We start from the raw sequence: 18,528 nt of genomic DNA on the forward strand, positions 1-18,528 counted from the left end.
TCATATAACTGTAGTTTCTCTTTCTACAGACTCTACTTAGTCTACGAGCAACTGTCACAAAGCATAGCACCCTAATATATCAAGCGTGCGTGCGTTGTGTGTGCACATGCAACAGAGACTATGTGTGCGCGTGCATGCATGACAGAAGACTGTGTGTGTGAGCGCATGCATGACAGAAGACAATGTGTGTGCATGCATAAGACTGTGTGTGTGCGCACACGTGTGTGACAGAAGACAGTGTGTGTGTATGTACGCGTGCATGCATCAGAAGACAGTGTGTGCGCACACACACACGTGTGGCAGAAGACAACTTGCAAAAGTCTGCTTCCTCCTTCCAGCATGTGAAATCAGAGGATAAAATTTGGGTCATCAGGCTTGACAGTGAGAGCCTTTTTTGTGAAGGTATTCCTGCAGTCCAAAATAGTCCTTTTTCATAGCAGGATGATGGCTCACACCTGTACTCAAGAGGCTAAGGCAGGAGGATCAGCACAAATTCAAGGCCAGCCTGGGCTACAGAATGAGGCCTCAAAATCATAGATACACAGATAGATACATAGAAAGATCCACTTTTTAAACTTGAGTCAAAGAAGTTAATTTACATTAAGAAGTCTGGCATCAAACCCAGATTATAGATCATCTGCAAACAACTGAGCCATATCTGTAGTTATGCAGCAGATAACAACCCATATCCTGGTGTACAGGCTACTATCACAGGGCTAGATGCAGAAGAGCCACAACAAGCACTAACTTCGTTCCACTGCTCTGAAAACACAATTGCCTCTTCTACATAATCACCAATATCCCAAAGAAGGAACATTTGCCGAGCTCTTTCTACAATAACAACAAAAACATGCAATGTTTGGAGACTAAACAAACACAGGCTAACAGAAAAGAGCAAAATAGAATTTAGAGTAATTTTTCAAACAGATCAGAGTATGAATTCTGAATTGTATCAAACAAGTATGTTAGTCGTTATGACACAATTAGAGGAGAAGTGTGGAATTCAGGCTTACACTTTATGTAATTCTTCTGCTAGAACTGAAGCGGAGGTCTGAGAAAGAAAAACATTATTAACATAAGAGCAATTGAGAAAAAGCTTAAAAGCTGTAAAATAATAATCACAACACAGCTTTAAAAAAAACAAGAGAAATTAACATATAAAGTTGTTAAAGACATATCTGGCCTATGGTGAGTAGCCATCACTCTGAAAGCACATCTGATCACCAACAGCCAGTATTAGGAAATTACACACCACGTCACGGACTATTAAGATTTAAGCAAGTGGGCAGGCCTGGGAACTATAAAAGTGACACACAACAAGTACATAAGGCATAGGTCCATTCACAAAGACCATCTCTACCCCTGGGCATCTCTTCCTCAGCAAAGTCTCCTGAAATGATTAAGACAATGGCGAGAAGCACGTGCTCCCCTTCTCCTACTAACAGCTCTCAGCACTTGCTAACACTTCTGACCAAGTCGGCCAGCTGATGATAAAGATCTCAATCCAACCTCAGTGAATTTTAAACTATCACCTCTATAAGAAAGCAATTCAGAAAAAAAAATTATGTGCAAAAAAGTTTGGAGTTAAAAAAAAGTTTGGCCGGGCGGTGGTAGCGCACGCCTTTAATCCCAGCACTCGGGAGGCAGAGGCAGGCGGATCTCTGAGTTCGAGGCCAGCCTGGTCTACAAGAGCTAGTTCCAGGACAGGCTCTAGAAATAGAAACTACAAGGAAACCCTGTCTCGAAAAACCAAAAAAAAAAAAAAAAACAAAAAGGTTTGGAGTTTAAACTCTAAAAGACACTTTTAAGGTTGGGGGGACATGGACACATGAGCTCAGATGATGGAGGGGGCCATTAGGTCCCCTGGAGTTGGTGTTACAGGCAGTTGTGAATTGCCTGGTATGGGTGCTGGGAACTGAACTCTGATCCTCTAGAACAGCAGCAGGCACATTCTACTGCTGAGCCACCTCTCCAGCCCAAGATTCAAATTTCTAGTACTTGTTGCTACAAATAATTTTGATAATTTAAAAGTTGAACTGAAATTTAGAGTATGTGTATTTGTGGAAACTTTTACTTTTTCTAAATGTTTTATCATTTATATCCCAAAACTGATCTATCAATCAATCAAAGCATGGGGCAATGATGTCAAATAGCAGGTCTTACCATACCATTAATTTTTTTAAAAAAGGCCTGAGCAATGTTTACCATTAACTAAACTGAAGCACACATTTTATATTGGGTCTTCTGCAAATACATTTTGAAAGCTGTGGCTAACACAGCTGCCCTGTCATCTGATTCTTAAGGCTCAGTTACTATGCTGTGGCAGTGCATCAATCAACACATCAGTCCCTACGCTAGGCTCCACCTGGCTAGCTCTTTTGATTTGTGACAGGGTTTGGAGCATTTTTCCCAGGGGAGAGTGCTTTCACCTAATCCTTCTAATTATACAGATTTGGGGTTCTTAGTGCTTCCCAAGCACTAAGTGTCTGAAACATGGGCCAGTACATACTGATTCACTGACTATTCTCCCAACTACTGAAGTCTGCACTACATAGGCGTTCAGATAATTGTTCAAACAGCTGGAGAGCTAGGGTTAATTAAACAAGTAAAAGTGCACCATTACCTGGGCAGCTATCTGGGAATGGAACTGCTGAATCTGAGCTTTCAAAGCCTCATTTTGTTCCAAAATATCCTTTTCATCAACAGAAAAAAAAAAGAGGGGACAAATGTGTTATTAATAAATATCCACGTGCACATGAATACAACGATGACATGTTCTTGGTTTATCTTTAAACTGTCTTTATTTAAAGCAGTTAAGCATTTCATTTTGTTAATTTACAAGGGAGACATCTAGGCTGTTTTACTGTCCCTGATACTATCACAAGAAGTCCTAAGAAAGTGGATGAGCTCATCTTTAAACAAATGTTCAAAGATTAAATGTTAATTATTTACCACTATTTAGAATTAAGACATATCACATTTATTTTAATTCCATTTTCTTAATGATTTAGACATTGAAACGAAAGTTTATTTGAATATAATGTATTCTGTAAGTTTTATATTTTCTTTTTTGCAATTTTTAAATTAAAATATAATTATACCATTCCCCCAACCTCTCCAATGGTTTCTCTCCCTCTCTCTCAAATTTATGATCTTTCTTTATTACTGTTACACATGTAAACAAATAAATACACCCCTTATTTTTCAATAAAGAAAAACACATACCTGGACTTGAATCTGCAAAGACTCTTCTTTGCTCACCCTCTTTTGCTCTGATTCCATTAACTGCATTAGTCTCTGCTCCAACTGTTGTTTTGATACCAGGGTGTCTGTGAGCTTACTATGCAGACTCTGGACTTCATTTTCTTTGGCCACAAATTTACTTTGTAAATCTGTAGCAAACAAAAATACTACATCTTACAAAATGCCTTTCTTTCACCCGTTCCATCCCTGGTATGTGTCACCTTCTCTGGAGCGTTTGCACAGATCTTCCCCTTCCCTTCTGCAGTCTCAGCAGGCCATCCTTCCCTGTATAACACTAGCCACCTTGTCTAATTCCTGTTGTTCTTCTGGCTATAGCCAAAGTTGTGCCCAAAGACGTGGCACAAAGCTCAATAAACATTAACTAAAGGGAATATAAAACTTTTAAATGATTCTACCAGTGCTTGAAAGTACTCTTTATTTCCCCCAGAGATATATTAATAATTATGCTAGCAAATTTCATGTATATTCCTTGAACTTTGCTACACAGAAAGATACCAAGGAAATCTACTATGTAAAAGCTGACATTCAAAATGCCATTTAAATAATTTGAAATGAAAGGTAACTTTTCTGTTTGCCTTTCATCCTCCCCACAGATAACACCCAAAAAAATCAAAAAAAAAAAGTACATATAAGCCATCCTAACGCAAAATCACAATAAATGAGGACAAAGTAAATTTAAAGACAACCACTAACTTGGCAGAGAAGACAAAGGGAAACACCCTAGATCAAAAAGATCAATGAGGAGATAGCAGGCAGCATGAGAATCATTGGCCTGTCTGATGAACAAACAATCCACAGGTCAGAGGGAGCATTACCACAGATAGAAACATGTGGCTCTGCATGAGCATGTGTCTCCATTAAGAAAGATAAGTTCTCATATCTATAAAACAATTAACTCAGAAAGAAAGAACTCCTGAAAATTAAAATATAATGGACATATCTGGGATTATTACTCAAGATATTTACTACCAACAGTTAAAGCAGCATTAAGTTCATGATGTCAAAATTCTGTAGATGAATTATTATTGCTGACTTACAACTCATCACAAAAAGGTCTAGAATGAACAGAATAACTGAGCCTCCAGTCAAACCAATCCAATACAGTAAAGATGCTTTCAGATTACTGAAGGTCAATGCACTTCCAGACATACTCATATGCAGCTAGTGAAAACCAAGCTTTATTCAATGAAAGAAGGGTTCGTGGCAGTGACACAGACTCCAAGCAGAATGGAGAGAGGACGCAGTCTTAGGAAGGCAGCTGTGGAGGAACCTGAAAGTAACAAGCACTACAGAAGACCGACCTCAAGGAAGGACCATTAGGAAAATGTAACCCAACTCCCTGCCTCTAGCACCTAAGATGTTGAACGGCAGTGGGTTAAAAAATATTTAATATTAGACAAAAAATTTAAAATAAAATACCATCAAGCAAGGGCAAAGTAATAATAAGCTTCAGGAAATAAACAGAGCAAAGGAACAAATCAGTTTTAACAAATACCCTACATCACCATCCCATTATTGTCATGCTGACAAAAACATGAATCCTGATGTCATGAAAACCCATCCGCAGTTCAAGACAAGGAGATACAAGGGGAGGAATGAGATTCAGACTTTAGTTTCTGTCGAGAGGAAGCGATTCTTCATTGTTGCTTTACTAACTATGGCGAAGAATCAAAACCAACCCAGATGTCCATCATGGCACACACACACATGGACAAGGGGTTTTCTTGGTGTTGAATAAATGCATATAAATGTATTTGATAGTGAAAGTGTAAACAGAGCTCCTCAGCTCTGGAATAACTACTCTGAGTTCATTGAAATATAAAATTGCATCTGTTTGATTTACAGGGTTTTTTTATAATAAAGTTTATTTTAAAAAAGAAACACCAAAAAAAGAATACTAAGGATCAGGATTACATTTGTTTAAAAATATGGAGTAAAATACTGAGACTCTAACGGCAAGATCAGTTAGAGTACAACAGTTAAACAAAAATATGAGGTAAATCACAAAAAGTAAAAGAGCATAGTTATGAGGCTGGGGGTGGCTCAGAAGTTAGGAGCACTTGTGGCTCTTACAGAGGACCAGGTTTGGTTTCCAGCACACAGCAGCTCACAACCATTTATAACTCCAGCTCCAGGGGATCCCATGCCTTCTTCTGACCTCTTTGGACACTAAGCATACATGCACATGATACACACACACACACACACACACACGCAAAATACTCATATACATACAATAAAAAGATAAACCTATGAAAAGCTTTAAATAAAGAGTGCCATTTTACTCTATAGCTATTTGGTTTATACTGACAGCCTTCTTAGCAAGATTCCTGTGTTTTAATGATAAAATGTTAATTTGTTTTGTTTTGTTTTGTTTTTGTTGTTGTTGTTTTGTTTTTCGAGACAGGGTTTCCCTGTAGTTTCTAGAGCCTGTCCTGGAGCTAGCTAAAATGTTAAATTTTTAAGTAAGTATCTTAACAGAAATACCAACTTTTTTTTTTTTTTTTTTTTTTTTTTTTTTTTTTGGTTTTTCGAGACAGGGTTTCCCTGTAGTTTCTAGAGCCTGTCCTGGAGCTAGCTCTTGTAGACCAGGCTAGCCTCGAACTCAGAGATCCGCCTGCCTCTGCCTCCCGAGTGCTGGGATTAAAGGCGTGCGCCACCACCGCCAGGCCAATACCAACTTTATTTAAAGTATCTTGTGTACATTCAGAGTAAAACAAAGAGCTGACAAGTCAGAACTCTTATCTACCCTATGTGGAGCCATATTCAAGCATGAACAATAAGCTAGCTAGTTTTCATGTTGATCTAACAAAGATGGAATCACCTAGGAAAAAGAATCTTAATCAAGCAGCTGCTCCCAGAGGACTGGCTTGTGGACAAACCCACAGGGTATTTTCTTGTTTGGTTACTCGTGTGGAAGGGCTCAGGGTGGTGCCCCATGGGCTGGTGGTTCTGGGTGCTATAAAAAGGTAGACTGAGACGAGGTGGTGGTGGTGGCACATATCTCTAATCCCGGCACAGGAGGCAGAGGCAGGCCAGCCTGGTCTAAAGAGCAAGTTCCAGGATAGCCGGCCCTACACTGAGGAACCCTGTCTCGAAAAACCAAAACGAAGAAGAAAAAGACGTCATGAGAAGCAAGCCAGTAAGCAGTGTTCATTCAAGGCCTCTGCATCAGTTCTTGCCTTAAATTCCTACCCTGACTGCCCCACATGATAGACTAGAGCTCTAAGATGAAATAAATCCTTTCCTCCCCAAGCTGACTTTGGTCACAGCAACAAAACCCTAACTAAGACAAAAGGCAATGGCAGGACTAAAAATAGCAGACATGAATGCATCAAATTATGGATGAGAAGAAAAAGTTAACAACTACTAAGGTAGATGGATTCAAGAAAGCAACTTGTTTCTTCACAAGTCTAAGAATCCTGACAAGACCAAAGGCAAACCACAGATGGATGTCATGACCATGCTTGTCTGCCCCCTGCAGCAGCACTGCAGACAAGGGAATAAGGTTGCTCATTTTAAAATACCTAGCAAATATTGAAAAGATAAGACAATCCAAAAGGACAAAACCTAGTATTATTCGGCTCTACTAAATGACAATAACCCTTCTCTGCGGGTAGACGAGACAGGAGTTCCCAGTATGCACCTTGCTGTGCAGCCTCGTGCTCTGCTGTTCTCTTCCTGATGTAGCTCTGAACTTCTTCCCACCTTCTCTCAGCTTCTTGTAGTTGAGCCTTGATATTTAAAGAGAGAAAGAAAAAAGGGGGAAAAGGAAGTCAACACAAACAGACAAGATTTTAATTGTAAAAGGGGGGGGCATTTGTTATGCACATCCACCGTCTTGTCCAACATCCCAGACACTCAATGTCTGGCAGTCAAGCCAGGCTGCTGCTATGTCCTTATCTCATCCACCTGCGCGACCTACCGTAAACTTTAGGAGACAAGCTAGAGCCTTTATTGCTAAACCTCAATATTAAAATTCCTATTTAGAAATATACATATAACAGAAAAACTACGATTATTAACTGTAATGACATTCTTATTTATTCATATCTACAGAGAACACGTTTCCTCATCCATGTCAGCAGTAAATCCCCCAGGAAACCCAGTGTTAAAGGAAAGACCATTTTCACAAAGGATTCATCAACTTAAAGAAGAAGAAAGAAAGAAATCAAGTTATACAACTTCTAAAGGTAATTATATAACCGTCTGGAACCAGCCTCTGGGTGTACTATATATCAATATGGATGAAGGATCTAACAGTGAAATTGCACATAACCTCTATAAATTGAACTATATTTTTAAAAAAATCTTTTTTCTCAGTAAAAGGAAGAATGGGTAGCTGTCATTCCTCAAAACGCATTCCAGAGTTCCTGTAATATGAGAGAATAAATCTGCTCCTCCTTCAGTCAGCCTGAGCAACCCTCCACAACTCCTCAGAGTGTAAGCAGCACCTCTGCACACAAACCACCATTCTGGGATCAGGAAAACAGTAAGTGTAAGCCCCTGGAGTACTTTAGTGTCGTATTCTAAAGAAGGGAAAAACAAACTATTCCAACGCTGGAGAAATTCCAATGCTGGGAGGGGTTCTATCAAAATTGATGAGGAATTCAAATTATAGATGATCAAAGTAATGCTAAAGGTTCTTTTCTAAAATAATTTTTGCCTTACATGTGTAGACTCACCATATATAAAACAAAATTCTACCCTTGTGTGTCAAATACTTGATTTCATTGTTAATTATCTTCAGTCTTTAGCTTCAAATCCAGGCCTACATTCTTTTATCAAGACATAACTTTGAAGAAGTAGAGCCCTACAGCGTGGGTCTCATTAAACTCTATCCTAAGTTTCTGAATTCCACATACACATTCATGTTATGAAGCTGGACATCGATAACACTGACAAAATGGAATAACGAAGCAGGGTGGCATCACCTTCAGCTGGGTAGCAGCTTGCTCTGCGTTCTTCTTCTGAACTCCCTCCTGCTGCAGCTTCCCTGTCTTCTCATTCAGCTCACTCACCAGCCTCCCACAGTCCTGACGCAGTTTATTTAGCTCTGCAGACTGCCTGAAAGCAGCGGCTAGATTAGGGGCTTTGCATTGTTACACACACAATGAACTCACAAGAACAACATATCCTATGCTAGTTGTGCTGAGCTAGCACCCCACTTACAGGCAAATGTAAAGGAAAGTGACTAAGTGGTAATACTGTTCCCCTAAGTGTACTAGTGTACTCCTAAATAATTCAAATCAAAATGGCAAACTCTAAAAAGCACGCTACAGAGCAGAAAGGATAGCTAAGAGGGTAAGAGCTACACAGCCCAACCACCTGAGTTCCTCCCCAGATTCCATGGTGGCAGGAGCTGTTTGTGTCCTCTGTACACACAGTCCATGGAACACAGGACAGGAAACTCATGCTGTGGCATATACTTAACAATAACAAAATAACTTAAATTTGAAAATCACTATAAAATATTTTTAAAAACAAAAAACCAAAAACTCAAGAGCATGAACAGACAATGTTGCCATTAAACTAATCTAAAAGCTTCCTAAAATGGAGGTTGGAGAGAAAGACCAGAGGTTAAGAGCACTTGTTGCTTTTGAAGAAGACCCAGGTTTAGTTCCTATCACCCACATTGGTTCAAAACCATCCTGAAGTCTAGTTTTAGGAAATCCAACACCCTCTTCTGACCTCCCATAGGCAGCAAGCATACATGTGGTACACAGAGGCAATACTCATAAACTAAATTAAATCTTTAAAAACAAAATCACCTCCCTAATACCAGTATCACTGTAACAGGACTTGTCCTATTGTCAAGAAGAAGAGAGCATTTGAATTCTAATGAATAAGCTTTTACTTCATTATTGAAAAAACTCACCAGTTAAGATTGCTTACTTTGGGTCAGGCGGTGGTGGCGCGCACCTTTAATCCCAGCACTCAGGAGGCAGAGACAGGGTGATCTCTGTGAGTTTGAAGCCAGTCTGGTCTACAGAGCGAGTTCCAGTACAGGCTCCAAAGCTACAAAGAGAAACCCTGTCTTGAAAAAAAAAAGTGCTTACTTTGTGTAAAACTACTAGATTCTCTAAGAAATGGTTTCTCTACTCTGGGCCCCTGGATCACAATCTGTATACAGGCAGGAGGACCAGGACTACACTTTTTAAATTAGTAATGGAAGTCAGGAGTGCTGGACTGCAAACAGACGGCTCCAGCATGTGTGAGCTGCCCCACAGCAACATCGATGCTCGGGGGCTGCAGCTGCACAGAGGCTGAGAAGAGCCAGAGCCCTTCACGCAGAGAAACAGTTGTTCTTAGAACAAGTTTAGAAGCAAATGGAAGAAGTCTAACCAGTTACTATCAAGAATCCTTTTGATGACAGAAGAACATTTAGTGGAGAAGGAGAATTAGGAGACATACTTGCTTTCCAGCTGGCTGGCAGTGTTGCTGACAGCGTCTCTCAGTATACCATTTTCCTGCTTCAAATGAGCTATCTCTGCTTCCATTTGCTCCCGAACTTGCTGAAACTATTTTAAAATATAGGATTTAGAAAACAAAGATCAACAAAGCCACCTTTAAGAGAAATTCCATCATAGTAAAAGAGTAAAAAGCATTAAGAAAATTAAATCCAAACCATCCTTTTCGGGTCAGTATGAAGACAAAGAAAAAACTGCTTAGCAATGAATGGAAAGTAAGTACAAACTGCCCAGCTCAGACCTAAGCCAATCATCGACAGCTACTCTCACACCTTGAAATAAGAAACAAACAAACATCAAGTTTCGCAAGACTTCTCACACCCAACACATTAGTGCCACGTCCTGACTCCAGAAGAGGTCAACATTATATTAACAATCTGTTTAAAGTTGTAAACTGGATGACTTGGCACACATCTTTAACCCCAGCATGTGGAGGCAGAAACAGGTAGAGCTCTGGGAGTTTTAAAGCAGCCTGGTCTACACACAAGTTCCAGACCATGCAGGACAATAAATGGAGACCCTCATCTCAAAAAAGAAAAAAAAAAATAAAATAAAAGTATCAGTCAAAGTTTAAACATTATAAATATACTGCTGGGCAGTGGTGACACACACCTTTAATCTCAGCACTGGAGGGAGGGGAGGAGGCAGGCAGATCTCTGTGAGTTTGAAGCCAGCCTGGTCTACAGAACTAGTTCTAGGACAGCCAGGAATACTACAAAGAAAAACCCTGTCTCGAAAAAACGACAGACCAACAGACAGAAAGATAGATAATATGCATAAGCACATTTATAAAGTCATAAGTTAAGCATAACTAACAGACACCACAAAATCTACATGAAAAACATTCAAGACCACTCAGGGTTTTGTTTTGTTTTGTTTTTTAACTGTACTAACTAACATATAATAAATAACATAAAATGTACCATCTTAGCCATGTTCTTCTTTAATTATATCTACTTGGTTTATGCATAGTATGCTGTGCAAGAGTGTGTACATATCTGTGTTCAAAGGACACACTGGGGAATTAATTTTCTCTACCACCTCAGTCCCAGGGTATGAACTCAACGTCATCAGCCTTGGCATCAAGTTCCTTTACTCACTGAGCCATTCTTCTGGCTTCACCATTTTCATGAATACAAATTTAAATGATTAGCATATCCATTTTGCTATATAACCATCAGTATGCCATGCATATAGGTGATTCCTAAGTAGCTCCTATTCACCCCAGAGCCTCTATAACTACTACTCTTACATTCCTTTGACTGATAACTGTTTAATTTCAGAATTATAAAGTCAGACAATAAAAAACACTGATTCTTACAGTCACATAAGGATAGGTCTTCCTTTCCTAGATAAGTTACTCCATGAAGAGAAATAAACACCTGCTGATAATCTTACTAACTCAGCTAACAAAAGTGAAAGGATTTTTCTAGTTGTCAAAAGATGTCTATAGACTCCATATATAGATGGATACATTCTGACCTCTACAAGTCATCCATCAACAGAAGATGTCTATAGACTCCATATATAGATGGATACATTCTGACCTCTACAAGTCATCCATCAACAGAAGCAGATGAGTGAATTCAATTAACCTTTCACCTTCACCAGAAAATGCTCTAACAGCTGACTGATTTTCACATGAGCCGTAAATAGTAATCAAGAAAAGATCACTAGGCTGTAGAGGCGGCACAGGGGTTAAGAGCACTTGGTGCTCTTGTAGACCCAAGAGGATCCCCAGCACTTGCAAGGCAGTTCTCAACTATTTGCAATTCCAGGGGATCCCATTCTCTCTTCTGACCTTTGAGGCCACTAGTCATGCATGTGGTACATATATATTAAATGCAGGCAAACACATAAAATACTAAAATAGATATTTTTAAAAAGATCACATTTTAAAAAAACAAACTATGACAATCTTCAGGCATAGGGGAACCCTTTAAATAGGTCCATACTTATTTCCATATCTTTTCTTCATTCCAACCTTGGCTCTCAACTCTTTAAAACTGCATTTTTCACAAGGTTCTGGGTTCCCAAAATAGAGCCAATGAATGGTGTGAGATGAGAATAAAGAATTACACCAGGTAACTCTTACAACCTTTCCCCATTCCTTCAGTCTCCCTTGACAAAGTTAATTCAGAAGATTCAACACAGTCTGAACACTGTGTCTAAAAACTCTTCTCTCTACTATCAATACTCTGTCCCACCTTCCCTACTCCACTACAGCAAAGCACCCGATACTCGCCTCTACTGGCAATGGATATTCTCTATCAGGTGCCAGCCTTCCTACCTTATCTCCATACAAAACACTTACTTACTTTAGCATGCAGAGTGAGTCAACTCACCACTATGTCAATGGCCCACCCCATACAAAGCACTTAAAAGTTTATGAATTAAATGAACAGAAATATTTCCTCTTACTTTCGAAGACTTCAACATACCTTCATCTGCATCTGCTGAGCATCCTGGTAACTGACGTGCATTTTGTTCTGAAATATATTATGTTCCTTTTCTAGTGTTCCAATCCGATCTTTCATCCTTGCTATAACTACACTGCTTCTTTCTTTCTCTGTCATCATTTCCTAGAATAGCAAATCAGAAAAGAAATTTATGAAGAACTTGTTATGAAAAAAAGTATTATAACACTATCAAAGATGCAATGTCTTAAGAGTATCAAAGTCGTGAATGTTCAATCAGAGCTTGGGTACAAAGCAGAGTTGAGATTAAAAACCAAGAAACCAGGAGTCTTCTGTATCTCCCCACTCTTCCCAACTCCTTCATAGTACAGACACTCATTAGTTTGCTTCAATTTCAAATGCACTTTCTGATTTACTCATTAAAGATTGTAAACCTAAAATAAACCCTATATATGATCCTAAAAAAATAATTTAAGGCAAAATAGTGACTTTGTTAATCTCCTTTGAAGTTCAGTGAAAGACGGGGAAGGATACTAGAAGGGGGAACCAAGGGAGGCTTCTCTTTGGACGTGCATGTCTACAGCAGAAAAGAGACGTGAAAACATCTAAGTAAGGAAGCAAAAGCAAGTTTAGCCACCTGAAGGTATGACTATAGTCCAGCTTTAAGAAACTGGGACAGAACTTAAGTTTTCATAAAATTTATGAAGCTATTTATATACTTTACTTCATTTTTAAGACTTATATTTGAAAGCTGTTATATCAACATACAATACGCATAAAAATTTCTTTTTAAAGAACTACACTAAGCCGAGAGGTGGTGCCGCACACTTTTAATCCCAGCACTCGGGAGGCAGGTGAGACTCTGAATTTGAGGCCAGGCTGGTCTACAGATCAAAGTTCCAGGACAGCCAGTGCTGTTACACAGAGAACCCTGTCTCAAAAAAAAAAAAAAAGAAAGAAAGAAAAAGATTTACACAAAAGCACCATACTAAAGCCAAGTATATGGCTCACACATCTATAATCCCAGCATATGGAAGTGGAGTCAGGAGATCAAGAGTTCAAGGTTATTCTCAGCTATAGAGCCAGTTTTAGAATAGCCCAGGCTACCTAAGACTGTCCAAAAATAAAACAGAAAAACAAGTACTGCATTTTATTTAACTCCACATAAAATATGGTGTTCAAAAGCATTAGTAAGTTTTATTTAAAGATAATTAAGTCAGATTTATTTTTTCACCAGCTATTTAACTGGTGTGGGATGCCCCTCTGTATGCTATGAATATGTTTTATTACCACTGGTTAATAAAGATGCTGCTTTAACATGTAACAGGGAAAAATGTAGGTAGATGGGAAAACTAAACTGAATGCAGGGAGAAAGAAGGCAGAGTCAGGCAGACTCTACGTAGCTGCCAAAGGAGAGAGACGCCACAAGCCAGTCCCCAAAGAAATATGACATGTAGAAAATGAGGCAATGCCACATGGCAAAACATAGACTAATAGAAATGGGTTAATTTAAGATGTAAGAGCTAGTTAGGGATATGCCTGAGCCATTGGCCAAACAGTGTTGTAATTAATATAGTTTCTGCGTGATTATTCGGATCGGGTGTCTGGGAAACGAAAAAGCAGTCTCTGTTTACACATACACATCCCCAGTATACAGGACGATTAATCACTAAAAAGCAACTTAGTGGGATGGAGAAATAATTAGCCATTAAAGGCTAGGCTCATAACCAAAATATCAAAAAGTAACTTATCTATTTTTTAGACTTAACAGTATTAAATGATATTCACATCAAACTATATTAAAGTCAGTATAAGGAAGCAGGCTTACAGACTCTGTGCTTCCACTGACTTCTCATTAGTCAGAATCACACAAAGGCTTTATACTGTCAAGTGGGTGGTGAAGAGATGGCACACACCGGGTGGGGGCGCACGCCTTTAATCCCAGCACTCGGGAGGCAGAGGCAGGCGGATCTCTGGGAGTTCAAGGCCAGCCTGGTCTACAAGACCTAGTTCCAAGACAGGCTCCAAAGCTACAAAGAAACCCTGTCGGGGGTGGGGAGGAGGAATTACATCAAGGACCATTGGTGTTCTTTAAGATCTCACTGCTTCTGACTCAGGAAGCTCAGCCCTTAACTAAGAATGTCTTCACCTGCGTTAACTGCTTACAGCGCTCCTTTGTGGCAGCAGCGTCCTCTTTCACAGCAGAGAGCAGCCTTTCCTTTTCCTGAAGCTGATGCAGAAGAGAACTCAATTCCCCTTTATTTGACTGTAATTGGAAATCAATACAGAATGAGTAAGTTAACATGACCCACTGAAAACTGAGAGTGCTATCTGGCATCAGAACCCTTGGGTCAATGGAAAGACAACATCTAAAATAGAATGACTCCTAAATACCACTCCAATAGTGCATAGTTTAACACAGTGCATACCCTAAAATTAGTAGAGTACAATTAGAGTAGAAACATGTTTAACAAAGAAGTATACACTTACAAGCCCAAAAGTAAAAAACAGCAATTTCCCTCCTTCTTTTTCCAGAAGATTAAGAGACTATGAAATCAAATGTGACCTCTCACCATAAAGCAATCATGTGCCATCCCAAAGCCTAGTAAAGAAAAGACAGGCTATAGGGGATATTATTTTAGGGTTTGTGACTTTTGTTATGCTGCATTTGTTTAACTCTGTGAAGCTGTGATTCTTTGCCTGTCTAATAAAGAGCGGAATGGTCAATAGCAAGGCAGGAGCAAGGATAGGCAGGGCTGGTGGGCAGAGAGGATAAACAGGAGAAATCTGGAAGAGAAAAGGAGCGATGAGAAGGAGGACTTCAGGGGCCAGTCACCCAAATACACAGCCAGATATGCAGTGAGAACTGGGAATGAAAGGTATAGCAAGAGGGAAAATGATAAAAGCCCCAAGGCCAAAGATAGAGGAGATAATTTAAGAGAAACTGGCAAGAAACAAGCCAAGCTAAGGCCAGGCATTCAAAACTAAGAATAAGCCTCTGTGTTGATTTATTGAGGAGCTGGGTGGTGGGCCCCCAAAATGCCAAAAGACTAAAACGCCAACTACAACAGACAGCAGGCAGATCAAACACAGTGCTCAACAACTCTCATCACAACATGCCCAGATGCCATCAGTGCCCAGTTCTCTGACATTAACAGGCACCATTCCCAAAAGAAAAAAAAAAAAAGCAAAACCAGAATGTCCCATTTGACATGAGGAACAAATTTATATCGTAGTTCTTTTTAAAAATAATAATAATAATTAAATATGTAAATGAAGAAAATGTTAATTTTACTTTTTATTTATTTCTATCAGCACTGGACACTGTGAACCTGAATGCCAGTGTGTCCTTTTCTGCCTGCTTACAATCAGACCATCAAATAAATGTTACTTTTATTTCCACTTTGAGTTTTACCATCAAATGTTCTCCTTAATAACTACTTAACTTCTAGCTAGGCCTACCTAAACTAAAAAATCAAAAGTACTCTGACTTGTCATTCAGTCTTTAAGACTCAAAAGTGCCTCATATAAAATAACTATCTTCATAAGTCAGCAGCAACATCCTTAATAATAAGACAGACACTTAAAAGCAGTTGACTGTAACTTTAAGGACAGTAATTTTAAACAGCTAGGTAGTAGTGTCACCTGAAATCACTCATGTGCTACAAACTTCCCACATCCCACAAATAACTAAAACCTCTTCAGAAACATTCACCCATCTACAATAAAAATGAATCAAAGTACAAATTCTTTAACCAAGAATACCAAGAAAGCTGAACAGTGGTGGTGCACACTTTTGATCTCAACACTCAGGAGGCCGAGGCAGGTGGATCTCCAAGTCTGAAGCCATCCTGGTCTACAAAGTGAGTTCCAGGACAGCCGGGGTTACAATGAGAAACCCTGTCAGGAAAAACAAAAAACTAAAAGAATACCAAAAAGTTCACTGCAATGGAACAATCTGAGTTTAGATTCAAAGTAACTTACATTTGTTGATTGTCTTAAACATGTCACTTACACTAGACTACTGTTAGCACAACCACACAGTCTAGGTAGCATACTACATACATGTATTATGTATGTATGTTTGTATGTAGCTAGCACACTAAAATGTAAGATGTCAGATTTGCTAGATGCACTGTTCACATACCCAGAAGTACGGACAGGTTTGCGAGCTGTGACAAGAAACCCTCCATAGTTTCTGACAGAACAGCAATTGAGTATTAGCAATCAAGTTAGGCACAGGAGAAAGTGACACTGGCCAGGAGGGGAGACTGTGCTGGAAGAGTCAAAGAGCTGGTTCAAGTACCATGCAATGGGTGCTAAGAAAAATGTCACTAAACACAACTACAAAGAAAAAAGATGCATAAATCTCACTCTGAATGGGAAACAGAGCAGACAATGCTAGTGGAAGGGGCTGGAAGGGAGAGTGGGGATGGGAACAGGAGGGATCAGGTAAGGGAAGGATGGAGGGAGAGAGCACTGGGAGAAAACTGGAATCAGGGGCATCTCTGGGATGGGCTAGAACCTAGAGCAGCAGAAATCCAGGCAAGACTTCTGGTGGAGGGACTGGAACACCAACGCAGGCACAAGCCCTTTGACCTACAGTTTGTCCTGCCTGTTACATGTGGTAAACAAGGCGCAGAAATTGTGGGAATGGCTTACTAATGACTGGCCCACCTGGAGGCCCATACCCTGAGAGGGAACCCACCCCTGAGGGCCAGGACCCAGAGACTGGATAGACCAGAGACCTAGAATAGAACCAAACACAACTAGAAAAAGTCAATGAAATGATTCCTAATAATATTCTGCTATACTCCCAGAATGATGCCTAGCCCAACTGTCATCAAAGAGGTTTTCACCCAGCAACTGATGGAAACAGATGCAGAGATCCAGAGCCAAACATTAAGTGGAGCTCAGGGAATTCTGTGGAAGATGGGGGTAAGGGCACCACAAGAAAACCGACAGGACCAACTAACCTGAGCTTACAGAGACTGAACCAACCACCAGGGAGCCTGCATGAGACTGACCTTGACCCTCTGCATGTGTGTTACAACTTGGCCTTCTCATGAGACTCCTAACAGTGAGTAGGGGCTGTCTCTGACTCCGCTGCCTGCTTCAAGGACCTATTCCTCCTACCAGATTGCCTCATCCAGCCTTGATAGAAGAGGTGCCTAGTCTCACTGCAACTTGACATACAATGGCTGGCTGATATCCATGGGAGGGTGTGGGTGGGAGGAGAAGCGAAAGGGGAAACTTTGAGATGTAAAAAACAAACATTCTCAAGGAAAATAAAGTTAAAAAACATAAATTTCAAAATTAACAAAGGAGAAACACTGCAGGGGAAAATAAGAAATAAAAAAAGTTATTTTTAAAAAAGTGTACTAGTCTACATGCAGAAAAAAAAAGTACCAATGGAGTTTTTAAACGATGAGTAAATAACCTGGTTTTCCTCTTGAAGATAACCTCATAGATTGACAGGGGATAACGCCCACTAGCATGGTCTTCCAGATAAAACCCAGTAGGTTTAAAAGCAGCTAAGTAGGTAGATGTGTGAGTGTACCATGACTGAAAGTAAGGAAAACTAAGTCAACCACATGACACTGAACCCCAGAATGCTAGGTCATCTTTGATACAAGTTAATAGCTACAAACCTGCCACGTTTTCCGTATGACACAGTATACACAACAGTATAGTGAACATGGACCATAAACGCAATGTTAGTTGCAAGGGTTTTGTTTTGGAAGTTTTTTTATTTTACATTTTTTGTTAGTCACAGCAGTGTAGACTGTCTAAGTGAGGGAGGGGTGTTACACAAAAGTGTAGAGGTCATCAGATGGTACTTCTCAGGACAGTTATCAACTTTGTTTTTGGCAGGGTCTCTCTCCCTTAGTCCTAGGGCTCAAAGACTCAGCTGGGCTGGCCAGCTGGTAAACTAGTGAGCACGGCAAATTGTCCACAGGGACCTCCTGTTTCCGTGTCCCTAGCACTAAGCCTATAAGGACGTGCCACACATCCAGTACATAACTTGAGTCCTAGCGATGAGAGACTGAGCACTAACGGCTTATTAAATGATCATGGTTTGCCATGGACCCAGGGAGGGGTCTAGAATCACACTCAGACTCTCCTGCTTGTGCATCAGCACTTTACAGACTAAGACACCTACCTGCCCAGCCCAAAACCATGTGTTCTTGAAGAGGAAAGAGAGGAGGAGGAGGAGGGGGGGGAGAGAGAGAGAGATGCTCTAACACTGAACAAAAGGTCCTAGGGTCTTTCCAATGTGAAATCTTGGATCACAAAAGTATTATCTGTGTTTTCTATCTAGAAATCACCTGACGCTGACTTCATCAGGACTTCTAGTTAAAGCAAAGCAGGATCCA

The 18,528-nt window shown here is 40.0% G+C and overlaps 1 protein-coding gene across 1 annotated transcript in view; it reads right to left on the reverse strand.

Annotated features, from left to right (window-relative positions):
* Ktn1 (kinectin 1) overlaps positions 1-18,528 on the reverse strand; it is an 88,939-nt gene that overhangs the window by 45,843 nt on the left and 24,568 nt on the right. The window contains exons 6-13 of the mRNA XM_038310686.1: positions 14,301-14,417; positions 12,176-12,316; positions 9,679-9,785; positions 8,199-8,331; positions 6,911-6,998; positions 3,226-3,392; positions 2,624-2,692; positions 1,014-1,051 (exon numbers count right to left, since the gene is read on the reverse strand). Of these exons, the coding sequence (XP_038166614.1) occupies positions 1,014-1,051; positions 2,624-2,692; positions 3,226-3,392; positions 6,911-6,998; positions 8,199-8,331; positions 9,679-9,785; positions 12,176-12,316; positions 14,301-14,417 (860 nt within the window). The remainder of the gene's footprint in view (positions 1-1,013; positions 1,052-2,623; positions 2,693-3,225; positions 3,393-6,910; positions 6,999-8,198; positions 8,332-9,678; positions 9,786-12,175; positions 12,317-14,300; positions 14,418-18,528) is intronic.

Source organism: Arvicola amphibius, chromosome 13, assembly GCF_903992535.2.
Source record: "Arvicola amphibius chromosome 13, mArvAmp1.2, whole genome shotgun sequence".
Taxonomy (NCBI): domain Eukaryota; kingdom Metazoa; phylum Chordata; class Mammalia; order Rodentia; family Cricetidae; genus Arvicola; species Arvicola amphibius.